General features: G+C 47.2%; 1 protein-coding gene across 2 annotated transcripts; it reads left to right on the plus strand.

The window, feature by feature from the left end:
* Window positions 1-5,822: 5,822 nt before the first annotated feature.
* gpr22b (G protein-coupled receptor 22b) lies at window positions 5,823-26,177 on the plus strand. Of its 2 annotated transcripts, none has more exons than XM_088287309.1 (3): window positions 5,823-5,914; window positions 22,372-23,009; window positions 24,337-26,177. In XM_088287309.1, exon 3 carries the CDS (start codon window positions 24,341-24,343, stop codon window positions 25,664-25,666), a length of 1,326 nt encoding a protein of 441 aa, XP_088143435.1. In that variant the 5' UTR covers window positions 5,823-5,914; window positions 22,372-23,009; window positions 24,337-24,340; the 3' UTR covers window positions 25,667-26,177. The 2 variants fall into 2 exon arrangements, with proteins under 2 accessions (XP_088143435.1, XP_088143434.1); XM_088287308.1 differs by lacking the exon at window positions 5,823-5,914 and adding an exon at window positions 21,329-21,631.
* The last annotated feature ends 702 nt before the right edge of the window (window positions 26,178-26,879 follow it).

Here is a 26,879-nt window from a genome sequence, read left to right on the forward strand (position 1 = left end):
AGGCAGGTGTTCAAGCCTTATTTCTCTCTCTCTGCTTTTGGCTCTGGAGAAGAGCAGTTCGTGTGTGTTGCTGAAATAAACTACGCCAGTTGGCTAACGAGAGAAGTTGTCTACATATCAGAATTATTCTTCTGCTGCGACTGGGCATCAAGGTATAATCCTATGATGCCACATGACCATGGATTTTATCAAAGTCCAACACCAAACGAAGGGCAACGTTTGGAAAGCGGCAAAACGAGGGCCAATTAGTATTTGCAACGCGAGACGAGCCTGCCGGGGTTTGGAAATGCTGGAAGGACACAAATAACCTCACGAGGAGGCTGTTGGAGATGGCGCTGATCTTATTAAGGTATGGGTTATCAGCCCGGATATGGTTTCCGCCGAAGCTGACACACAACAAACGTGCGAGGCAAAAGCAAAAGACATTTCTGTCTCGCGTCGGTCCTTCTTAGCGCTGCTCCTCAAACTGCGTTTGTTGACGGACGATTTTCGTTCTGTGAATCACCGTCCCAACAACATGCAAAGCACGAGGTGGCGATGGTGCCAAATGTCGCCGAGTCAGCGCGGCCATAATCGGACTTCATTTTGTGTCGCACGCATTGAGGACGGACGGAGACGCGCCCGCCACGCGCTCCTTTGCACATTTCGTCCTCCACGCGACCTTGTCGATGGCGACGGCGCTTTGTGTCCTCTCAACATGAAACGCGGCGCAAACGAAAAGCTAATGAGCTCCTGGTCACTTTGTTCTCCGAAGTTCTTGGCTCAAGCCCCGCCCCCTCTCTGTCCACTTTTAAAAGGAAAAAGTTGTCCTTTCAGCAAACGGTTTGATTTCAATTTGTTTGACAATCTTTTTGTTTTGTATTTGAAAATGTTGCTTTTTCTTCCCAAAACAGTAACTTTTACCCTAACTCTCCCGAAAAAAACCCAACAAATGTTAGGCTTTGAAACATACCAACTTGGGCTTTTTTTTCTTTCCTTTTCTTCAAAAAAAGGACTGTTGATTTTTTTTTTTTTTTTGCCGTTCTTTCCTCAAATGAGGTTTTTGTCCCAATATTATTGAGAAAGTGTTATGTCAGATTGTGTAAATGTCATTTCAAGGAAAAAAGTTTTTTTGTGGGAGTTAAATGTGAGATTTTCCAAGAAATATGACATTAAGTTTCATTTGTTTGAGAACAACCTTCACATGTAGAATTTTGGAAATGGAAGAAAGGAGGGAGAAACAAAACAAATGCATCACCCTTGGGGAAAAAAAGAAAAATGATTCTTATTTTTCTTGGGGGGTGGGGGCGTCCTTTCTTATGTAAAGGAAAAAGTTATTTGTTGAAGAAAAACGGAATTTTGACAAAAGAAAATCTTGAATTTGAATAGTCACGTTTTGTCTTCTTCCTAAGGAGTATGTTGAGTTTTTGTGTGTGTGTGCGTGTGTGTCATGTGAAAGTCAGCCGCACATCCGCAGCAGCGCACGGCCGACTCGTCCAGAAGCGCACGCGGGCTGAATGTAAACGCGGCCAGGCTCACCTTCGTCCTTTTTCCTCTCTCAAAGACGCAAGGGCAACTCTGCGCTAATCCCGCCCCCCAAACACACGCACACACGCGCGCACACGCACACAGGCAGACATTCGGCAGGCCTGCTTCGACGGGCGGCAACATTCTGGTGAGACTTGACCTGAAAGGCACACGCGTTTTGCTTAAATTGCATCCGGACGAGGACGCCAGACGCAACACTTACTCGAATCATGCACGAGACAACGAGACAACAGGCAGCCAATCAATTTGAGGCACTCACTTGTCTGATGTGAACATAAAATAGACTTTCTATCAAATACAGCAAGCGGTATGTGAAAATATGAGCTTGAAAAACAAAATTTGAAATATGTTTTTTGAAGCCGACACATTTCAACTTCAATTCGATGAAAATCTCCCTTTTTCACCTGTTCACACGCTCGCTTTAAAAAGAATGGCCGACTACATATGACGTCAGCCAAAAAGAAGACTCCCTCGCTTGCTCTGACACGTCAAAACAAGAGAAATAAACTTGTCTTGAAACAGATTCTTAAACACCAAAAGGCTCAGCCAAACCACTTCATTCCATCTCATCAAAGTCAGCTAGCTCAATGCTAACATGCATTCAATTGACTCTTATATTATCTTATCTAATATTGCATAGCATCATTGTATGTGTCAAATGTTGCCCAGTTGGCATCCATTGCAGCCTGGTCATCCTGGAAGGGGGATTCCCCCATCTGTGGTCCCTTCTCAAGGTTTCTCACTTTTCCCCTAATGAGGTTTTTTGAGTTTTTCCTCGCCCTCCTGGGGGTTAAGATCGGGGATGTCGATTGTGGCTATGGAAAGCCCTTTGAGACTGTCTGTGATTAAGGGCTATACAAATAAAATGGACTTGACTTGACTTGAAAAGGAGCACGTCATTTTCTGAAAATTTCAAAAGGATTTGATTTTTTAAAAATTCAATTGCCTCTTTTTTGGTTTGCGAATGCCACTTCTCTTTGGAGGAAGGTGGGACAAGCCAGACTCTGGAGTGAGTGAGGCGGATTAAGCAAGCGGCCTGCATTGGGTCACGCGACCTTCAATGGGCATCGACCGACACCGTACCTGCGCTCGATCCAAAAAGGCAATCCGGCAGCACGCCACTGTGCCACAATCTGAACACGGTCCGAAGTCGTTGACTTAGAATATTCCTCTTCTAACATGAGCCCAAAAATGTCACACTCACCAGCGTACGAGTTTGCCGATTATTTGCCACTCATTTCAGCTACCCGAAAACAGACACGTTTGTACATTGGTGTAATCTTCTGGTTTCAATTGATTTTTTTTTTTCTGGAAGTTTTTAGAAATGATCATGTTTAACTTCTCGTACATTTTCCTACTCAACTCTGGAATTCGACTTCTTGAAAAACAAAGCAACTTTTTTTTTTGTATGTGCCTTTTAATTTTGACAAATGGGGTTATGGTTTAATACTCATTTGCAACTTCATAAATGAAAATGTAGCAGAGAAGTCTCTTTATGTTAACAGTTCAAGTTCAAGTGACAAGAAAAAGCTTTTCAGACGGCCACTTAGCACCTCCTTTATAAACCAAAGCAATCATTTGGACGATTCTTTCTTGTGGAATCTTCAAACTTCTCGACATGGTCAATTTGTGAGCCGTGAGCTGTCTTCAAAAAATAAAACTCAATTCATCAATGAATTCATGCAGTATTTCTCTTCACTTTGTGTGTGTAATGAATGCATTTATTCCAGTAAAATACGACGACGTCATTTATTGAGATGCTCTTTGGCGAGCAGCGTGCAAGATTGTGCCTCCGCAATGTGGACATTTTCATTTCGCCAAGATAATAACGTTGGCCGCTGTAAAAAAAAAATGCCTCAGCTTGGAGTTTTATTAGAAATGGAAAAATGTGCACCACCTGCTACAGCGAAGTCGGCGCCAACCGAGATTGTAAGCCCGGCACACACACGCACACAATCTACAAGTGCTTGGGAATTGCTCTGCCTCCAGTGCGTGTGCGTGCGTGTGTGTGTGTGTGCTTGCGTGAGTGCGTGCGCGCATGCGTGTGTGCGTGCGTGCGTGTGCGCACACTCGTGTGCGGGCAGAAAGATTGGCTGCATCTCAGCACATTGCAGGATCGCCAAAGGGGGCGATTGCAAGTGGTGTGTTCTAAAAGGAGAGCATGGCCGAGGTGCGTCAGAGCATCGCACTTGAGAGCAGCGCCTTCGCTGCTCCGATTGTACAAAAGCGAGCATTTCCCAATGCGTGTTTATCGCTTCACATGACAAAAACACTACAAATTAGTCCAGACGTGCTGCTTCTTCAATGCATTCGTGAGTGAAGATGCGTTTTGTGCTCGAGCAATTTTGTCTGGCCGACCAATCAGATGATGTGAAAATGATGATGTCATCAAGGGCCAGCACTCTGGCCCTGTGAGGACCAAGACCCACTCCCATTTGTCATCGAGTTGAAGATACATAATCCAGCACTGCAATTTCTGAATACAGCGGCGCGTCCGGGTCAGCTTCCATTGACACGGCCACAAAAAGAAGCTGCAATGTGATTGGACAAAAGTAAATTGGCAAGCGCTGAATTTGATCAGAGAGAATGTCACAGCAAATTATTATGAGTGCTGCACTTGAGTCCAGGAGCAGCAACATTAATAAATTCAATCATTAATGGGAGAAATAATTAATTTGAGAGAGAATATAATACATAGTTAAGTAAATGTTGTAGTACACAATAATTATTGAAATTATAGAGTATATTATATCACGACAAGATTGTGTATTTATCTGTTGACACTTTTGGTTCGGCGGAGGAAGCAGTGCAGTGCAGCCCAAAGGAACACTAATAGATAGTTGGGAAGAAATGAAAACAATTTGATGTGGATGAGAGCTTTGGAGCATGCAGAGAAGGCCTTGCTGGCCCCGACCTTCCACCACTGCAGAGAAAACAAAGACAACAATGTGTCATTGTAAGAGAGTGAGATGTGCTTGCATGAAGGAAAAAGCGCAGTCGTTGTTGTTGTTGCGGCCAAACTTGACGAAAGTGTAGGCGTGACTTTTGCGGCCTCCTGAAAATGACACCTTGTTGTTGTTGTGCAGACAGATGGCCTGATCTCATCCATTCCTTCACTCCTCTCCTCTCTTTTTTTCTCCCTACCAATTGAGAGTGCGCATGTAACGCTGCACTGATGTACTGACAGCAGCGAGGCGCTTACCATCTGCCATTTGCCATCTTTGGCGCCCGCGCATGCATTTTCTGCTTGCAAAATGGCGCGCAGGTAATCGCTCATTTTCATTCACGCCGTCACACGGCCCAGATTAAGTGCAAATTCTCATAAATCTTATACATTCATTCATGCCCAGTATGTTCAAGTATTCAGCTTGCATTTTGTTTCGTATTTTTTTATTGGTGTCTCATGATAAAATTGTTTGATTGTTCCCCCCACTCTGAAATTGGCTCTCACCCCCCGTGACACATTTGAAATTAAGTTTATTTAAAGAAATAATAAATTACGAACGAATTTCTGTACAGTCTGTTTATTTATTATTTTTATTTTTAATAGAAGGAATTAGTAATATTTAAAAAAAACAACTCATTCACAGTTATTGATAAGATTGTGGCGGACATTAGGACCATGCCTCTCACCCAGCAGGCATCCCGTTTGGGGGCGTATTCATGTGAATGTTTGTTGGCGCGAATTTGTGATTCTGTTGTTGGCAGTCTTGGAATAAAGATGTGTTCACAGACAGTCGTGTGTGCTCATTTCAACTGCCACAAGATAAATATATTATTGATTGTTGTCTTAAAAACATTTGTATAAAGTTCAATGTATTTGTAAGGGGAATAAATGCCTGTTACTCATTATTTTATTTGATCTGTAATGTCTTTTCAATCCACCTGTCTCATTACCGTTGTTGAAGAAGAAGCAGAGCCAATGAGAGTGAAGGGGGCGGGGTCGAGAAAGGGCCCGTGGGGGAGAGAGAGAGTGAGAGAGGAAGAAAAGTAATTCGAAAAAAACGTGACGAATGTTGTAGTACATTCTTCTAGTGTTGACATTGCGATGAAGGAAACAATTTAAGAACGGATTGTGAAGCGCTCGTCACTATCGACGTGCTCATAGTGTCCTCGCAGTGGTTGCTAACGGCTAGTTAGTGAAAGAAAAAGTGGTTGTGCTTTGATTAGCTAAAGCTAATTGCATGAGTGTTCCACATTGCACGGTTAGCATAGCCGTCTAGTTAGTCACAGCTAACCAGTAGCTTGATTAACTGGACAGGCTAATGGCGGCGCTCCGTCGAAGGAGAGAAAAAAGACTTTGGACAGTTAAAGGAAGTTGGATTGCACTTCAGAAATGTGGAGCGTTTGTGCCGAAGGACACGGGAACGTCACCGTCTTCAGAACTGTAAGTACATCGATTCCTTCGACGAGAACGCCCCCTACTGGTCGTCGTGAGAACCGGCCGACTTTTGGGTTTGGATTTGCTTTTCAAAAATGCCGGCTTACTTTGTCAAATATAGGCTGTGATTTAGTATGATCGGTGAACTAAGAGAGGTGGGGTGAAACCATTTCAACGTTTGAACACAAAAGAATGTCAAAAAGAACTCTGAATTGGGATGATGTGCTCCCTTCTTCCGAACTCCAGTTAGGAGGCGAGCAGCGACATTTTGACCCACTGGAGGCGCTTGTGGGCGGGCTGGCTGGCTGGCTGGCTCCAAACTCAAGTGCGTTACAATAATCCAGTCGAGATGTGCCGACGGCATGGATTGCACTTTCAGTCTTCTTGACAAGGGATTGACTTTTCCATAGCCAGCTGACTAAAATGGGGAAAAAAAAGATGTGAGTATTGTTGAATGTTCCATTTGTAGAAGTCTTTTGACAGGTTATAACATCTCCAAGCTGGTCCAATAAAATATGCGACACGCTGTTGCAATTTAGTCACCAAGCAAATGCGAATTACTAAACAATTAACAAAACTTTACTCAATGCGTGTTTGTTTTTATATACAAAAAGGAAAAAGTTCAAATAAAAACTCAACAACTGATCCAAATTTAGTTCTGATAGTCTCTTCAATTCTCTGGGGTTCAAAAAATGGTACAAGTAAGATATCTGGGCTACTTTTCTTATCCTCGCCTGGACCTGCACCCAAGTTCAATGCAGTCAAGAAAGAAACGGTTGTTCCATCATAGGTTACGCCGGTTGAAATCGGTCCGTCCCATGAGTCCAAAGCTGGGTCGTCTGGTCCCACAGTTTATCCAAAGGTCCCCGTTTTCTGGCATCCTGCAATCTTGTCTTTGGACGTGGGTGTGTATCGGTTCAGATCTGCCGTAATTGGGCCCTCGTGACACCTGTTGTGCCAGTCTTCATATTGACAATCATGAAATCTGGAGGATATTTTTGCTATAATTTTCATTTTCTCTGGAAGCATTGCTTTTATATTGTGAACGCACATTTTTAACTGTCGGATTCCATAGGTTTTGTGAGTTTTGGTGCACTATAATAACCTTGATTGGCCCCTCATCATTAGCAGGCCAAGGCCTTAATATGATATGCTTTAGCTGCTCGTGGGTGTTTTGCAAACATATTCCTGCCTTAAACACGAATTGACGGTAACGTAGCAAAGAGTCGCTGCGTCATACGAGGCCAAAGTGTTGAAGTTGAGAGCATGAGGATGACGGAGCATGCTTGGCTCGCTAATTGTAGCCCGTCCCGTGAGTTTCCGAGCGAGGCCCCCGCAAGAAAATTCAATCTCTAGCCATCATTCGGGCAAAGCCGAGAAATGACAGACACTTTGTGAAGTGGGACCAAAATGTAATCAGTTTGCTTAATGGCGCGGGGCGCCGCTAAACACAGCCCGTCGATGTCGCGCATCCTCGTCGGTGTCTCTGCAGCCTGCAAGAGAATTCAAATCACTTGAGCATCTGTCGCCCGCACGAGTGTTGGCGAACGTCTGCGTGGAACAACCGTGACAATAACAACACCGCCGCCGCCGAGCACCAAACGATCGCCCCTGGAGCGCTCTCGAGCCCACCTGAACTCAACGACGCGGTTCCCCGGCCGGTCGTATCGCACAATGTCCTTTGCGACACTGCGTCACGAGGGATTGTTTCTTACGTGTTTATTGAAGGCATATTTTGGATATTTTTCACAAACAGATCTTTAAATGTTTAGCTGATGCAATGTCAATGATTCGATGGCTCGGGTGCCCTTCCTCCACGGCCAAAATGAGGACAAGCGCTACGGAAAATATTTGCTTCCATTCTGCCGGGCGTATGAAGCGCAACGTGAACAGACGCCACTGAACGGTCGCGAAACATGCCGGGGAAGCAACGGGTTTTCGTGAGGGGCCGACCTTCAGCAAATAGTTTTGCTGCAATTCCAAATTTGAATCTCAGGCAAAAATCAATAATGCCATGTTGTATTACATGAAGAGAAGAAAGTTTAAAAAAAACAACAAACAAAAACATGCCTGTTGAGTGTGTCACGTCACGTCAACCTTTTTTTTTTTTTTTTTGTGTACTTGCGCCTGCCTCCCACACCAACATTTTACCAACAAATAAGATCCTGTCAGTACCCTCCGTGCAGACTCATTCACAGCAGAGAAAAAGTGTTTAATAGGAAAGCCTCAGCAAATATGAAAAAGATTCAATCCGATTTGAATAATATTCCTGTCATAATGCGAACCTTGCTTCCTTCCTTCCTCTTTGGATGTGCGTAATTAGTTGCTCAGTGCTTGATGGCAGGATGCAATCTGGGCACGCACGCACGCCAGGATGCACATGCAAGCATGCAGCCTGTGAGTCAGCCGGCATGTCATCAGCATTGATTCTTTGAAAGCTCCTCATCCGATTCACGTGGACGTGCAGCCCAAAAGCGCTCATGGCATCAAAGCCGATCGTTTGCTTCTGTTCCGAGAGCTCGCCGCTTGCACCTGGTTCCGTCCTGGAGCTGGCGTGGAAATGGAAACGGCTCGCCTGCCTGCTAAGACTCGCACGTCAGCCACCTGAAGCACTTTGTTTCAGAGATTCTCATTTGTGAATCGTAGACTCGGCTCCAAGCGGCTGCGCTGCGAAAAACTTGAGCGCTTTTAACTATCCCGTGAAGGTTACGTTGTTTCCTTTAATATGAGCTTTCTTTGCAAAGCTGTCAAGGTCGTCCTGGAAGTTGTTAGTTGTTGATTGTCGTCTTTTCAAACTGCGACGGTGACATGAAAACATGCAGGGAGGCTCACACACTCCACTTGGCGCTTGTCCACGACTCAAGATCAGTTTAGCGACTTGAAACTGGAAAAGCCGCTTACGGGCCACGGCCGCCCGTTATCACCAAGCTCAATTTGCATTTTTTAAACGTATTTATTTATTAGTTTTTTTTTTGTGTGTAGGCCGGTTCATAATGTTGGGAAGTTTTGAGAGCATAAAAGAGGAGCCAGCGCATTCAAGCTCTAAACTTTAATAAAAGTGGGGGACATTTTACCAAAGCACGACCTCTATTTGCCAAACGAAGCTGAAAATGTTTTTTCAATTGACAGAAAGTACGGGTGGCACTTTTGCAGATTTCTGACCACTTTTTAATTGTGCCGAAACGCACAAGTTGAATCATCTTTTTCTTGACGTATCAGTACTTTGAATTAAGGACAGCGTGCAAGTACGGTACTTTGGCTTCCGCCTGCCGCCGTCAATGTGACCGAGGTGCTGATCCTTGCGTATTCTTTGCCTAATGAAGTTGAGTAAGACGCTCACGTCGGCACAAAAGGCGCCGTCTCATTAGCACCGACGCCAGCGGCCTCGCTGACGAGCCGCCCGCCGGCCAACGCCAGCTAATTGCACAAGGGAGGAAGAGAAGTGCAAAAAGGGCACACGGGCCCACCTGCGAGGAGATTGGAAAACGGGGAACCGGCGCATCTCGTTCCCTCAGGCAAAGGCGGTTGCAAGTTTTTTTTGCTCTTTCATTCTAGCATCGTCGGCGCCGACGTGACGTCACTTGATCCGAACGTTGTTTGCCCTACGCTGGTGTCTCGACCTTTCGCGTGCCGGCTTCCAAAGGTTAGCTACAATGTCGGATGCCCCGGCCCCAGGAATTCACGTTACCGTGGCGGGATTTTCAAGCTCAACGTTGTCACCTTTAGCTCGCGCGCGCTAGCCACTAGACCGAGGTGGAAGGGGGACGGGCTGAGGGGCTAGAAACCTGTCATGGGTCAAAACAGGCGAGCGGCTGACGGACAATGCTAACCCAACTAGCACGTTGGCTACAACCCATGCTAACACATCTACGATGAGCACTTTAGTCTGCTCTCGCTGAAAAAACACGTCCCTCTTGCAGGAAAAGCCTTTCAAAGAAGCGTGCGAGTGGTGCACAAGGCCGGAGTTGCGCTCAGTCGCCCGCTAGATGAACGCCGCCGCTGTCGAGACTGTGAGAAATCGACCATTTGCTGCTTCCAAAACTTTTAAAAACAGTCCTTAAAAAGTAAGGGACAAAAAAAAACAGGTTTCGGGTGAGGAGACGAAAAAAAAATAGAGTTTGGAGCGACGGACAACAAGGAAGCGATCCGGAAGGGAGCGCTTGGTGTGTGTGTGTGGCTGCCACACTTGGAATCTATTTCTGGAATTTGCAGACACTCGAAAAGTGTGAAAAGAAGCTGCCACGTGCATGCCTTTAAATACGACTGGCAGAAGTGCCGCATGACGCCGTGTCCCAATTAAAGCGTGTCGCAAGTGCCGGCTTTCTCCCTGCGTCTTACTTTCCCTGTTCATTTGCGCTAAAAGGTCACACGGCTTCTTTTTCTTGAGCACAGACCTACTCTGTGTCCAATCTTCTGACATCATCAACTTGATTTCTTCTCATCATTTTAAATGTGTCTCGCCCGCTCAAATCAGTTCTTTGGCTGAGTAGACGTGACATGCATGTTTTGAACGCTCCAATCTCAAAAGGATCTCTTTCATTTCCGCCTTCACAAAAACGGCGTTTTCTAGGAAGCGTCATTTAAGCACCAGTCTTTTGAAACATAAACTGTGCCGCTAGCCCCCACTGCGTGCTGAGCTGTGATGGACATTGTGATTTCCGAGCAATTTCGGAGAAGTGAGCAGAGATGCACGGCGACCGCATGTTTGAGAGTGGAGGAAACTTGACCGCCATCATCTGCACGTTCACGTTTCCTCTTGGTTTCTTTTCTTTTTTTTTTTTGTCCGCTGGCTTCAAAGCGCATCGAAGCTGAAGAGGGCGAAGCCGCAAATGGCAACGGCAGCTTGATGATGCAGTTGCAAGGCCGAAATGGCCGAAAACGTCGTCGCTCTCCATTCGCCGCTCCAAGACGACGTGCACATTGCTCGTTTGGACGTCACGTGCGGTCGGCCTCGGCCGGCCGGGCGATCCGTTTTCAGCTGGCGGAATGCAACCGAAAATCGCGGATGACAGCCTTGGCGACAGAAATGACCGTCGTCGCCTTTTCAAATCTACATTTTCTTACTTTGAACAGTTTGCTTTTAATTGCTTTGAGGGTCTTGCAAATTGAATGGATTATTTTTATTTTTATTTTTATTTTGACAGTGTTTGTTTGCATCCAATCGAATCACCACTTAGCAACTTTTTGTTTTCTTGAGTTTCACCGCCTCTCACGTGCTCTAAATGAAACTCTCGGTACACTTGCGCCTTGTTTATCGCAGGTGCTCAAGAACCACCCACAATTGATGAAAACCTGCAAAGTAGCAATCGTATACCGGTGTTGTATTTATTTCATGATGCATATATTTATATTTTGAAGCTTTATGCATCAAATATGCACGTGAGGCGCAAGTAAATCGAGGTCAATCTCAAAAGGCAATCAATTTGTTCTTGTACGAAGCAGGTGATGAATAATTAGCTGCTCTCTTCTACACGTTTTGCAGGATGAAAGAGTTTGTCCAAAGCGAGCAGCTGCACATTTTCCAGGACAACAATTCCCAAGTGGGGTCACAACGAGCGTCCGAAATGAGACCTCTAACACCGAGCCCTCTGATGGCCTCGAGGGCCTGCATCTGGGACGCTCCACACTGTGCCGTGCGTGCGTGTGCGTGTGCGTGTGTGTCGTCACCGGGCGACTTGAGTGTGCTGTCCCCAACGTGCTGCCTTGTGTTCCCACGCCTCGCCTGACGCAACTAACACAAACAGATGTGGCGGCCGTGACAGGAAGTCGAGCACTTCTGAGACGCGTTCAATCTCGGACACTGAGAGCGTGTGTGTGTGTGTGTGTGTGTGTGTGTGTGTGTGTGCGCTGTACAGCTGGGGTGGGCTGAAGCACTGAGCTACAAAATCTTTCCTTTCTTCATTGCAGTCTTCAAGGCCTTCTCTGCTGGCCCAACCTAACCAAAAGTCAAGAAATCATGGTCACGGTGGCCTTTTGCGCTAACTACAACGACTGTCCCCATGTCACAAATTAAACGATGTCCGCATCAGCCGCAATGTGCTTTTTTTTTTTTTTTAAATAAGATGCTCGCCTTGCTGCTATGATAGAGAAGTTTACATTGTATTCATTCATTTGGTGACATGCGTCCGGACTTTTGGACTCTGTTGCTCACGCTAGCGCAGTGCTTCTCAGATAGTGGGGCGGGACGCGTTGCGATGCTGAGGCGGGCACGTGTGACTCTGGAGAACATGCTTTTTTTCCCGCTATACTACAATAAAGTGTGATTGCACTTCCAGTCCAGTAGTTGGCCGTGGCGCTCTCATTGGCTATTGTGCGCAGTGAGTATTGACTCTACGGTGTAGGTTTGCTTGCGACGAAAATGCTATTTATAGTTGCGGCAGAGAATCAGTGGTAGGGTGGGGGTGCGAATACTTTTCTTCTTTCTATGCGGGGGGAGGGGGTAACAGAAGAAGCACTGCGCTAGCACGAGTTAGCCATGAAACTCTATTACCCACAATGCTTCTGTTTCACGTCACAGATGAGTTGGCTTACCCCTGATGCACACGTGCGTTGCATTCATTGTACAGATGCAGATTTTTTTTGTAGCTGCAGCAACAAAGACAAAGCGTGAAAGCGTCTCTCGTTAACATGGCGTTGCAAATCGACTCTTATTTTTTTACATCACCACACGTTGCCCAGTTGTATGCGGTTATGTTACATAAATTTGACCGCTTCTATAATTGTGACACGATAGTAGGGCTGGGCGATATGACCTCAAATCAATATCGCGATAAATTGATCAATTTTACCTCGGTGACGATAAATGCACGGTAAATTCCCCCTCATGGATCAAAATCAAAATAAATGCAGGAAATGCATATTAACTGCTTTTTTTTATTGACCAACTGGTACACATTACTGTCAATGAAAAACAAAAATACAAAAATCATTTGTATAAACATTCCAAATAGCTTGCATGACGTGAACAATGTCACAAAGAAGAGGAGAAAAGGGTACCACTCTCGCAAAACCTGTTTCTGCAAATGGATTGCACCAAGATGCTGTCATGCCATGTGCAAAGGCCTCGATTTGTTTCTTGTAAACAATATTAGTTATGCCATGTGCAAAGGAGCTCGTGTGGCCTGTAAACAAAATGCTCAATAGAATGAAAAAAAAACTGTCAAGCCAAATAAACGCATGTGCCGTCTTGAGTTCTCTGGTGCGCAGTCGCCACTTGTCGTCGACGTCACGCACAGTCGGGCTCAAACGGGGATCCGTGTTGCGACTCGACCACAAGTCGGATGTGGATGCGAAATGCGTGACATGTCTGAGCTCCCGTCCCGATGTGGTCCATATTGCAAAGTACTGTTTGCGACAAATATTTTCGTACCTCTTGCCGGCTACTTTAAATCCCGTGCGCTCCACTGTAGCTCGAGGAGCTCTATCTTTAGCGATGCGCGTCCACCTCTTAGACGTTCTCTCGGATGGTGTCGACTCCGTTAGTGGGCTGTTGTCACTTGTCCAACCTTGCTTCTCACTTTGAACTTTTAGCTCAAGCTCCAAGTCAACAGCATGGTTGTGTTGGAGGTGATGGAAAAAAAAAAAAGGTTGGACGCTCTGTTTTGGTGCTTACGACGCACGTTGGAGTTTGTGTTCTTTTGCTCAAACATCGTCTTTATGGAAGCCAAAATATTTCCAAACGGCAGACGTCGAATTTCTATTTGGGAGAAGCGGGGCAGGAACAACTTCAACGAACGTTACTTCGTCTTCCGCCGTGTCAGCCGCTTCAGGATTTGAATCGCGGGCCACGACCATGTCGTGAGTTTTCATTCTTGTTCTGATGGGTGGAGTCACGTGACTACACGCGCTGAAGGCGTCTTAACGGGGCATGAACATTGCCGCAGACAGAAAAGACTTTGTTTCTTTTTTTTTGAAACACCGAATTTACAGACATGTGAAAAATGATGTCGGTCATTGTAATAAATTTCGATAACGGTAAATTTTCGGCCCTACACAATAGTGCTATATTTTTATTGAAAGAATTGCTTTAGTGGGGGCGGAGACTATCGGCATCCACTCACAATCCCCAAAACTTGAATAATTACAATTGGTACATTTACAAATCACATACCATAAAACTTTAGATAGTAGTCAAGTTCTGTCTAATTCCACAACTCTAAAAAAATGCAATTGGAAAAGTCCAAAAAAAATTAGACCACTGAGTAACTATGTGTGTGCGTGTGTTTGTCTTGAAATGCCAAATCTCGGAGGTCAGGGGGAACGAGCCCATTTTGCTTGATGACTTTCACCTCACTGACTCAAGTTGTGTGCTCATGGCACAACGGGAGAGGTCATGTGACCACAGCGGCGGCAAGACAACAGTGTCCTGTGCACAAATAAAAGTCAGCGAGTCCATCCTGTGATTTTTGCCACACCGGAATCAACTAGAATACGAAACTGGACGCATTTTAATAATTAGTGGAATTATATGAAAGTAGCGGAAGAATCCTGGAATCAACCCAGAGTGGCTGCTTCAGTTTCAGGAAAGGCTTGTTGAGACTTTTTTTTTTTCTCTTCTTCATCCTGTCACAATGGATATTTCATGACAATTGGCACAGCTGGTGTCGAGAATACATTTAAATTTTTTTTTTTTTCCGGGAGCACTACTGAGTGACTTTTTTGGAGTTGTGTTCAGGGCCTGCAATATAAATCACCCGAATACGCAGGCTTTTAAAAATCAAGAAGTTTTCAGGCATGCCGAGTCCCCACGAATGGCCATGAATTCCTCTTATAATAATAATAATAATAATAGAGGCCGATTTACAAGCTTGAGCGAGAGGGGGTGAAAATCAACAGTTGGATGTCGGCGGCAAATCAGCAACTAGAATTTTCTAACCAAAAGGGACAAAAATTGGGGGTCGAGAATTGAACCTTGGGGGTCACCTTGTGGAAGTCAGCCACTTGTTAACTGAGAGGAATTGAACATTTGGACCGAGTTTGGGTGTTTTGGTGCTTTTAAAACGTTTATCTCGTTGGTGATTGTCAAGTCATTCGCTTTAATGGAAATTAAAAATGCAAAGTCTTCCTTTTCATTTCCCACGTGTCGTCACGTTTTTTTCAGTGAAACCAACCTCTATTTTTCTTGATAGTGTGAAGAAAATCTGTGCATTGCTAGGGAAGAGGAAGATTGGAGGGGGGGGGGAAGTCTGCGCTTCAATTCTAATCAACGTGAGTAAATACAATAATGACTAATGAAGTCAATTGCACAAGTGAGTCAAGTTCAGACTCTCTGCGTCGTCATTTCCCAAAAAAATGAGATTCGATTTAGATTTCGAGGCGTCATCGTCTTCTAAACGTATGCGAGAATTTAGCAATTGAATTCGCCAAAGTGGCAACAAATGTTGCTTCACGGACGCCTCCAAAGTCGTTGCGATGGCACGGATCACCTGTCCACTTCTTGGCGTGACAAAAGCGACGTCTTCAATAATGACATCGTTGTCGTGCTGGCTATTGTGGCGCCATCTGTCCTGACAACAACTCACACTTGCGCTCCATGCTGGGATGGCGTGATGTTCCAGACCCTCCCGCAATAAATTAGAACATTTGCTTTTGCTTATTCAATAGTTATACTTTGAAGACATTTTGACATCTTTTTTCCAAAGTACTCCGAAGCACCTGTTCTCAATTTGGCTGTCCAGATCATCATATAGTATAACATCACTTTCAGGAAAGAAAAAGAGGTCTCTCACTTGCACAATTATCCAAGAAGGAGCCTGTTTGCTTGAGGCTAAGGTATAAAATGTGCAATATAAAAGATGCACCAAAATTGGAAAGGGGGGGGGGGGGCAATATTCTCCAAGCGCCGCTTGACCACGAGGACAACGGTGGACAAATGAAACCGTTGTTTGTGGCTCGGTGACAAAGACGACACATTGCGACGCCTTGTCTCACACGCTTTGGATACGGCAGGGTGGACGTCACGCACACACACACACACACACACACACACACACACACACCCCTTGCCTGATGTGAGCAGCTCTTTGTTGCAGGCCGGCAGTGGCGGCGCCACCGTGGAACCAATTTTGCTGGCTGCGATGCTCGCTTGTGTGTGTTGAATGTGCTTGTGGACGAGGCGGTGACTCGCACCCTCGAACTGGGACGAGTGCGGCGGCGGCCACAAGACGGCCCTTGTTAGCTCGAGGCCACCAATTTGACGGACCTCTTACGCTCGCCCGTCTCAATGTCAACATTTGTGCTTGCGTGGATTTTTCTCCCCTCATTTGTACTTGAGTCTTTCAGTTTTCTGATGACCTGTTTTCTCTCACTTTCTACATTTGAAAACCGCTTCAGCTTGACTTTCTACTCCGACTTGGTCAAAATGGCCTTGTTATGTTTTCAACCTGTGCAGATCAGAATCAGAATCAGAGTGCACTTTATTGTCATTGGAGAGCTTCCCCTCTTCAGTGCAATATAACTCTCATCGGTTTGTGCGTTGCGCAATTGAGACATGCTAAAGAATTGGATGGCCGACGCGTTGACATGACACATGAAGATTTGCGTTCGGAAATATCGAACAGGTTTCCCATTTTTTCAGTTGATTTGTACTAACGTCTCCTCTCACCTTGTCCTCAATCCTTTTTTTTTTTAACCTCATCATAATTCAGTGACATTTTCTTCCCACCAATATGATTTATTTAGCAAGATTTGAATGTTACAAAGGGGGAAAGAATGGAAAGATTATGCTGCAAGAGATCAAAGTGAGGTCACTGGGGAATGATGATGCCGTCTTGGTGAACATTTTTTCATCTTCAGGCAGTGCACGTCAATCTCTGCTTGTGTTTTATGTAGGAGGAGGAGGAGGTGTGAACGCCCTCTCTCGTGTTTTTTTTTGCTCCTCTCCTTTTGCCTCAAATAAGAAAACGCAATCCTCGCTAAGCAAGCATGAATCCTGAGTAACGCCGCACGAAAACGGCAGCGAATGAAAAATAGAAATGACCAAAAACTCAAGCGCAGGCGGGCCTTCATCAATTTTTCATATTCATTTGCTTTTGCTTGCCTCGGCGAATACAAGCGTCCGTTTTTCATTGAAAAGAAACCTCATGCCGTTGTTCACTCCGCAATACGCTCAGAAATGCTTTCAAGCTTTAAAAGCTCCCACGGCCTGGATTCTTTTTGGAGCGGAGCAAGATTGTCACCGACTCGCAGCTTCACTGGCTTTGCATTTTCCATTTTCAACTCCAGGTGGAATTGGAGAACGCAATTTCTTACGCTGATGTCGTTTGTGACATCCTTAATGCCTGTGCGGCAGGTTCTTTGCACCGCAGGCGACTCGTCCGGTTCGTGGTTTGGAAAATGCCAAATGTGACCGCTTTTTTTTTAAAGCTTGTAACTGAGGCAAAAATGAGATGAGAGCAACGTTTTAGCGTTGTGGATAAAGTTATTAATGACACCCCGCATACACAGACGGTTGGGCTGGGCCATATGACCTCAAATTAATATCGCGATAAATTGAGCAATTTTTCGATAACGATAACAATAAATGCGCGATAAATTCGCCCCCGTGGACCAAAATCAAAATAAATGCAAGAAATGCATATTAACTGCTTTTTTTTTTACCAACTGGTACACGTTACTTTCAATAAACAATGAAAGTACCAAAATCATTTGTATAAACAATCCAAATAGCTTGCTTTGCATGACTTGAACAGGAGAAAAGGTGTTACCTCTCGGAAAACCTTTTTCTGCAAATGGATTGCGCCAAGATGCTGTCATGCCACGTGCAAAGGTCTAGATTTGTGTAAAGGTCTTTTGTAAACAATATAAAAAATGCAAAGGAGCTTGTTGCCTGTAAACAAAATGCTAAATAAAATGAAAAAAATGTCAATGGAATGCCAATGCCAAATAAACGCGCGTGCATCTTTAGGAAAATGTACCCTCTCGAGTACTCTGGTGCGCAGTCGCCACTTGTCGTCGACGTCACGCACAGTCGGGCTCAAACGGGGATCCGTGTTGCGACTCGACCACAAGTCGGATGTGGATGCGAAATGCGTGACATGTCTGAGCTCCCGGCCCGATGTGGTCCATATTGCAAAGTACTGTTTGCGACAAATATTTTCGTACCTCTTGCCGGCTACTTTAAATCCCGTGCGCTCCACTGTAGCTCGAGGAGCTCTATCTTTAGCGATGCGCGTCCACCTCTTAGACGTTCTCTCGGATGGTGTCGACTCCGTTAGTGGGCTGTTGTCACTTGTCCAACCTTGCTTCTCACTTTGAACTTTTAGCTCAAGCTCCAAGTCAACAGCATGGTTGTGTTGGAGGTGATGGAAAAAAAAAAAAGGTTGGACGCTCTGTTTTGGTGCTTACGACGCACGTTGGAGTTTGTGTTCTTTTGCTCAAACATCGTCTGTCGAATTTCTTTTTGGGACAAGCGTGGCAGGAACAAGTTCAACGAACGTTACTTTGTCTTCCGCCGCGTCAGCCGCTTCAGGATTTGAATCGCCAACTACGACCGCATCGTCTGTTTTCTTTCTTGTTCAGCTGGGTGGAGTCACGTGACTAGACGCATTGTAGCCGTCTTAACGGGGCATGAACATTGCCGCAGACAGAAAAGACTTCTTTTCTTTTTTTTTACCGACATGTGAAAAATGATGTGGGCCATTGTACTAAATTTCTGTAACGATAAATTTTCGGTTTATCGCCCATCCCTAATAGACGGGCAGACCACCAATTGGGTCAAAAAGGTTCCAGGTTTGTTTTTTTTTCTGTTCGAGAAAGCCAGAGACGGAGTGAGTTGGCCCGATGCGATTCCTCGACGCGCACGCATGCACGCACGCATAAAGGTGATAAGCACACGATTGCGCACGCTTGACAACTGGCAGCCTCATGCAGCACGTATCCGTCTGCTCAGTGGAGAAAAAAGCAAAAGCGTGGCGGTGAATATCAGTCAGTGGAGAGCGCTGACAGGGAGAAATAGCTGAATGAAATATTTACAGCCATGAAATATTAAAGGCTTTCGTTTATTTCATGTTGCAAATTCTTGGGAACGGAACGTTTCCGCACCGGCGTTTTACACGTATGCCGACCATCGGGGAAAATGTGAGCGTTTTGAGAGATCAAAGTCAGCAGAGGTCAGAGGTCAGAAGTCTCCCAAAAACCTATCCCGAACTGCGTTCGGAAGCATTCTCCCCCCCAAGTCTAGTTTTTAATTATCTTATTTCATTTTTTTAAATCGGTACTCTACATGTCATCTGTCACCAATTGGAAGTGTTAAAAATGGGTGCTCAACTAACCCGGTCTGAGAAGTGCGCTAAAAGTCGGCCTCACCCTCACTTTGCACAAACGTTGCGTGTCGGCTGCAAAAGTCAAAAGGCGGCCAGCTTGTCTCTTCAGTGCCTCGGAGACGCGTGAGGGTTTTCTTTTTTTTCTCGGCCCACCGCCTGTTTTGTTTGGCAAGCGCAACCAAATGGAGCTTGAAATTCCCCAATCTCAATTTGAAAAGACGCAAAACAATGAACGGTGTTACTCGTCATTGGCAAGCGCCGACAGGATCCCCGGCCTGCCCGCGTCGCGTTTCAAATTCATCCTCGTACGACCGGCGCGTGAGAACGTTTCCGATGGCGTGGTCGGAGCAAAACTGACTCGAGTTGCGATCTGCGCACATGAAAACATTCCAAGCGGAATATTAATATTATGATATTGATTTGAGATTGCTCCAGATGCTGTCGTCCTACTTTTGGCTTTCGACCGCTCCTCGTTGGGCTTAGCGGTGAGGTGAGCTGCCTCGAGGGCGAGAGGCGGGCTCCCCCCTGAACTGTTTGTTGCCCGAATTTGAACTTTGGCGCTGGTGTTACCCGCTTCTTGTCGTTAATGTTGATCAGGTTGTCGCGCTCGGATTGCTCGGACGACACAATGGCAGACGCTCGTTTTAATTGAGAGCCGCAGCCGACTTTTGTTTGGACATGGTCCCCTTTTTTTTCCTTTTCTTCTCTACCAACTTAACCAGAGCCGCAAGATTTAACCTTCAACAGAAATGCACTTTATTTATTTATTTTTCTTTTCATCCCAGCAACGTCGTCACGTTCTTGTCTGCTCTCCCGCTTAACTCACCAAAAGCGTGTTTACAATTCATGAAGTGTTAATTAACTGTTCCTTTTTTTGTTTTTAATCCAATCTCCACGCATTGAAGCTTTCGGATCGCTATACAGGTTTGTCTGTCTCCTTGTTTCCCGATCAGGACCTACTTGCATTTTCGGGTTGATTTAAAGTCGTCAGCATTTCAAAGCTTTGCCGTCGCAGTTTTGCTCACCATTTCGCCGCCTTGCTCATGGCCGGGGGCAATTGACGTTGGGGCGATGTTACAAAATGTCGTCTTGGCATGAAAATGTTTCAGCAGCATTCTGAGCAGCTTTGTGGCTCCACTTGAAGGCTTTGAGGTCGGTCGGGGTGCCCAACTCGTTTTTGTGACAGGCCATATGCCTCTTATGGTTTCGACGACTCTGAGCATATAGAAATTCATGCTCGCCTTCACACTTGTCACATGTATACACAACAAATTGATGCATAACTCCTTTTAAAATCAGAAGCCAGTCAATTGCTTGTTCGGGAATTTGTCCATTTATTTCAAATGGTGGATTTGGTAACAAAACAACCTTGCAATATCTCATATCTCAGAATGGCTAAAAGTGACGACAATCTGCACGAATCATGGAGTCGACACGCTTGGCTCGCCTTCTGGGGCCCCATCAAATGTTTTTTGCGGGCCAGTTGCGGCCCCCGAGCCTTGAGTTTGAGACCCGTGAGCTCAAGCTTCATCACTCTGGATCGTGAGCTTTTGTTGTCAGTGCGCATCTTTCAGAGTTGCTCGTTTTCATCAGCGGTGGCAGTAGCAGACTTTCCGCTTCTGCTCGGCTTGTCAACAACGATTCGTGTTTCGAGAAACTTGTTTAGCTGGCGAAGCACTCGGAGCGAAGGGCTGCCTAAAAAGCTTTTCAAACTGGCACCGAAGTGCCGTGAGGGGCACAAACCCCCCCCCAAAAAACCTCCATGCCAGCCAGCAATTTTGCAATGCTGGTTCAATTTCAACCGGTGCTCCATTGGCAAGGGAAGGATTGAATCTTGTAAAAACGGAAGGAGGATCTTTTGGAAAAGCTGCCTGATGTGAAACCGAAACAAAAACAAGTGTAGAGTGCCTTGTCATGGGTCAAAAGTCATTTGGGGCGAAAAATAAATCAAGTCAACTAAAGCCACGATACGTGAAAAATCTACTCGAGTACAGTAACAAAGTATTTGTAATTGGTTGGCTCTCTTCGCTGGTTGCAGGCTCAGTACAGGGACAAAAAGATTTTTATTCAAATCACAACAGTGCCACTCGGGATGCTGCGCTTGAGCGAGAACAAAAGAAAGTGCAAAGGGTTAAAGGCATTACGGCAGACCAATGAGGAATGGGGGAGCACTGCAAACCTCCGCAGTAAAAGAGAGAGACACAGAGGGAGCGAGCGAGCGAGCGAGCGCAGATCGAGATAGCAGGAGTGCCGAGGTTTGCTCTCCCACCCAGACAGCCGAGGGAGGTTGAGGAGTCGTCACACGCTCGGCCGCCTGGGTGGATGAAAGCCTGGCGGCGGAGAAGCCCACCACGGACCGAGTCCCTTGCGGTCTCCCGTCGGGCTCGAGGAGGAAAACGGGACAACTGTTGTTGCATCACTGCAACCGGATTGCCAGATAGACGAGAGGACAACGTGCGCGGTGCGTGTTTACGTGCGTTGGGACCGGGAACTCGCAACTCCGAACCCTTTACGAGTGTCGGAACGGCATGCAGTAACTTCTGTAGTTTGTCGCTATCGCCTCAAGTACGGAAGACTGCCATCTAATATGCGTGCTGTGTATGAACCGAAAAAAATGAAGAGACAATGGAACAAAAGAAAAATAAATGAAGAAAACGTTTGCACGTCAATGAAGAATCGTTGACATGAAGTTTCATTTCGTTCGCTAAAGAGGAAAATGCATACGGCTGAGATCAGAAGGGTCGTCTGTCACACGGTCGTGGGCATATTCCTTCCGCGGGGTGGCTGAGGGGGGGGGCGATTATCTGCTCATACAGAGGAAGCGTGCATGTCTGCTTGACAAGTTTCCTGAGGAATCACGTTGCGCTCGTAAGGCTCTCAGCCAGCGCGCCTGCCCTACATCTTGACAAATTGCACAAGCGTTTCATCACGGCGGCTGTAAAAGTGTCATCCAATCATTTCACACCAGCGGGATGATTTGCGTGGCAAAAAGAGACGGCAATCGTCCCCGGTAAGGCGGTGGAACAGCGGCAGGGTTTGCCGTGATGAAAATGGAAAGACGAGCGGCGGCGACATCAGAGGCTCGCTGCAATGCAAATGAGACCTTCTTGCGAGGCGCATGTATTTCGTTTCAGCAACACTCGTACCTCTGCTCCTGCTCCTCCTCGCTCATCCATTTACTGGCTCGTTCTCTCTCCGCAGGTCGCCTCAAGACGCAGGATTGAAGGGCAGGGAGAAAAATCCCGCTCGCGCTCAACTCCCGTCGAGATGACCTTCCGTCCGAGCAATCTCTCCTCCTAAATTCCGCTATCGCAAATGTCACGGCGGTCACACGCCGCGCCGATTGGGCACTCCACTAATCTGTTCCACTCACGCAATCTGCCGTCGTCGAAGCTTCAAGCATGTTGAGGGGCCGGCGGGAGACCGGCGCTGGGTATGCCGGTGCAACGCTTCTGGAGTCCAGCGTGCGGATAGAAGAAGCAGACGGCCAAGGACTCGTCGGGTAGGGGGGAGGGGTCATGGGCTGGAGACGCTGACCTCGTAGGCACCGATTACGGAGACGCTGTGGCGGTTCATCAATCCCGCCGACCGACTGACACTCTCTTGGAATACAAGCTTGTGGATATAAATCGGGATTCCCGACTTGAGCAAATGGAGCGTGTTTGTTTGTCTCTCCTGGTGTGGATTTCAAGAGAGGTTCTTCTGACCTCCTAAACGCTCGAGCAGCCGGCCCACGACAAGTCTTTGCCCGACAGTGTGGACGTGATGCTCAATCGGACGGATCCCGCACACGCTCGCTGGCCCGATTGCGCCGCCCTGCGACTCAGATAGTGCTGGAGGCAAGTTTAAATACGACGGCAAGCTCATCTTCACATTGCCATTTGGGTCTCCGGGGAAAGTTCTTTCCTTTTTAATACCACGCGGCCGTTAATTCAATCGTTTGAAGTGCAGCGACCTCCTTTTGTGCTCGTATCTTTCCAACGTAACTCCACCGTGGCGGCTCGTCAAGTGACGGGAGCACAAACGCTAACAAATTTGGCTCCTCTGTCCCTTTGTGGCCACGGTGTCGTCTTTCTTGACCTCTGCTGCGCATGTATTATGCAGAGGACACGCCCACCCAGAGGGGGCAAAATACTCGCCTCGCGCCCCATTTTTGTCCGCCCACAACAGGCAGCGTAGGCAAAAAAAAGCTCAGCAAGTTCGCGTCGCCCAACCAGCGTTGCGCCAAAGCACATCTTTTACAAGACCAAAAATAAAGAAATAAGAATCTCAACGGCACAACACCAAAAAGAAACAATAAATCAAAGTACAGGCCTTCTGTCATCGAATGGAAGAGCATTTTTGAGTTTTGCTAATTCTGCATTGCTGCCATCGAGAGTTCTCCTTACACAAACTCGATTGTATTTCGAAAGCACTTTAAGACAACCACGCACTGCTCTTTACAAAGCGCAGCAAAAATAAGAGCTAAAACAAATGAAGACAGTAAAAGGCTGTGAAAAAGTCTCATGTGGAGTCAAAAGCCCCCCAAATCAAAACGAGTTTTCAGACCAGCTTTTCCATCGTGACAAAGTGACGTGTGGCGTTTCCACAGGATTGTTTTCCGCGGCGCAGCTGATACTCGACCCGCGAACCAATTGGCTCTCCTCAGCCTTGCAAGTTTTGGAATGTGGACTCTGGCCTTCTGGCCTTCTGGCCTTCTGGCCTTCTGGCGTGGAGCGTGCTCATTACTTCCACATTCTCCCGTGATAGTTCCTCTTTGGGAAAACCAAAACACGCTCATCCGCTTCATTGAAATGGTCCATATCGGTAAGACTGCCAATGGAAACGTTTGTCTCGTCACCTCTGATTCACGGGTGAACTTCATCTTTGTGAGAGTCTCAAGCTCGCCACTTGAAAAACACATCTTGCTGCCTGCTTCAAGATGTTGATTTCATAAGAATAAGATGAAGCCGGCTTTGTTTTCTCTCTCTCCCTCTCACTCTCCCCCCTGCTTGCATCTTAATCGTGCTACACGTCTTTCAGTAGAGCTCACCGCTGCCCGCGTCTCTTGAGGTACGACATGGTACTGCAATTTTCGACACCGCTTGAAAAAAACGCAACGGTTGACAAGTTTGCGATGGCGAAACGCAGACCTCATCTGTCCTTTGTGTCCCTCAAACGTGGCAGGATAATGCAGATCGTCCCCTGGCCGAAAGGAGAAGGCATCATGAGCAACGTCACCGTCACCGACCACGGCGAGCCCCTCGGCCGCAGCGCGAGCCCGGCGCCCGCCGCCCCTTACGGCTACCCCGTCAGCTTCCAGGTGTCGGTCACGGGCTTCCTGACGCTGGAGATCCTCCTGGGCCTGAGCTCCAACCTGACCGTGCTGGCCCTCTACTGCATCAAGTCCAACCTCATCAGCTCGGTCAGCAACATGGTGACCATGAACCTGCACGTGGTGGACGTGCTGGTGTGCCTGTGCTGCATCCCCCTCACCATGGTGGTGGTCCTGCTCTCCCTGGAGGGCGACACGGCGCTGGTGTGCTGCTTCCACGAGGCGTGCGTGTCCTTCGCCAGCGTGGCCACGGCCGCCAACGTGCTGGCCATCACGCTGGACCGCTACGACATCTCGGTCAAGCCGGCCAACCGCGTGCTGACCGTGCGCCGGGCCCTGGCGCTCATGGCCGCCATTTGGGTGCTCTCCTTTGTCAGCTTTCTGCTTCCCTTCATCGAGGTGGGCTTCTTCGCGCCGGGCCGCGCCGAACTCAACCAGACCCTGGCGGACAACGTGGTCCACTCCAACCAGTACGACACGGAAGCGGGCCTCTACTACCACCTGTTGGCTCAAATTCCCATTTTCTTCTTCACCGCCGTGGTCATGCTCATTACCTACTCCAAAATCCTGCAGGCGCTCAACATTCGCATCGGTACGCGCTTCCACGCCTCTCAGAAGAAGAAGGCGCGCAGAAAAAAGCCAGCGTCCATGACGGCCATGACGCCGCAGCAGGAGGCCACCGACGTGTCCCAGAGTAGCGGCGGCGGCGGCCGCAACCCGACCACGCTGGGCATGCGCACCTCCGTCTCGGTCATCATCGCCTTGCGCCGGGCGGTCAAGCGCCACCGCGAGAGGCGCGAGCGGCAGAAACGCGTCTTCAGGATGTCCCTGCTGATCGTGTCCACCTTTGTGCTGTGCTGGACGCCCATCACGCTGCTCAACACGGTCATCCTCAGCCTGGGCCCGAGCGACCTGATGGTCAAGTTGAGACTGGGCTTCCTGGTCATGGCCTACGGGACCACCGTCTTCCACCCGCTGCTCTACGCCTTCACCAGGCAGAAGTTCCAGAAAGTCCTGAAGAGCAAGATGAAGAAGAGGGTGCTGTCCATCATCGAGGCCGATCCCACCCCCAACAACGCCGTCATCCGCAACTCCTGGATCGACCCAAAGAGGAACAAAAAGGTGACGTTCGACGACCGGGACGCCCGGCACAAATGTCTCTCTTCGGAGGTCGTGGAGTGAAAAGGAGCGTTCAAGGTTTTAAAAGGGAAAATGTTGCTCCAAAGCCGCCACGCACTTTGTACATAACGTCTCTTATTTATTGACAACAAACGTAGGCTCGATAGACGGACTCGGTATTGCATGGCTTTTTGTGTCCGCACATGATACGTGTTCAATTTAGCCAAGGAAGTAGGAAGTGTGCGAAGGGACATTGAGCGTCATAAATTGGCTTTCGACTCATCGAAAGCGGGAAAACGGCTTCTTTGTGGTCCCGCCCCCCAAAAACTTTCCACCACATTCGGCATCGCCGTCGCCGGGCCGCTCGACCCCTCCGAACGTTCGCTCGCCCGAAAATGAGGCGAGTAGGAAAAGAGAAACAAAGGTCAAGCCAGCGTTGGATGTTAAACGCACACAAGTGCGACTCGTCTGCTGCTCGCGATACGGTCAAATCTTTCAATAAAACAAGAATCTTTTTGTTATGTGACGTCAACGGCATCACAAAGCCTTTATTAAAGAAGATATGAACTATTTATTTCCAGTTGTCTTCATGACCCACTCAACTAATTGGAACAGCAAGAATCTGTTTTGAATGCAGATAGAAAAATGTCGTGCTGTAGCTTGACAACGGCTCCGGATCTTCCCCCTGACGAGCTGATCATGTCGTGAGGGGGGGGGCAATAATAGAAATGTGATGGGACAGTGCAGAACAGTTTGCAGACGGACAAACTTTGATCAAAGTTGTGCTTGAGAAAGCAAACTATTTGGATGCAAAAGAGTCACGAAAGGCAAATCTATCGAGTACAATCGCGTCGTAAAACAAAAAACTCCCAAAACTGTGACGCCGCATACATTAGTAGTCAACCTCAAAAAATGGGAGTGGTGATCGGACGCAGGCGAAACGGACGCCAGGCTCCCGTTCCGTCGCCTGCAAATCTACACATGCCAGCGAATAAACGTTTTCACGCTAATGACACGCTAAACGTAATCGTCGACGGGGATTAATCTGTGATGGGCGGTGGCGGCATTTGTCACGCCGTTTGACCGGACCAGATTTAGACCAGCCGTTCTGGAACAACATCATGTTTTCCTGAAATTCGCCATTCGCCGCTGGCTGAGAGAAAGTGTGTGTGTGTGTGTGTCTGTGGGGGGGGGGGGCGTGTGCATTTGACAGCGTACGAGGGTGCACGTGTGTGTGACAGAGAAAATGTGTCATATGCGTGAGATTTGGCGTGTG

This window comes from Idiotropiscis lumnitzeri, unplaced genomic scaffold (assembly GCF_059441095.1).
Source record: "Idiotropiscis lumnitzeri isolate Australia: NSW breed Sydney's pygmy pipehorse unplaced genomic scaffold, RoL_Ilum_1.0 HiC_scaffold_35, whole genome shotgun sequence".
Taxonomy (NCBI): Eukaryota; Metazoa; Chordata; class Actinopteri; order Syngnathiformes; family Syngnathidae; genus Idiotropiscis; species Idiotropiscis lumnitzeri.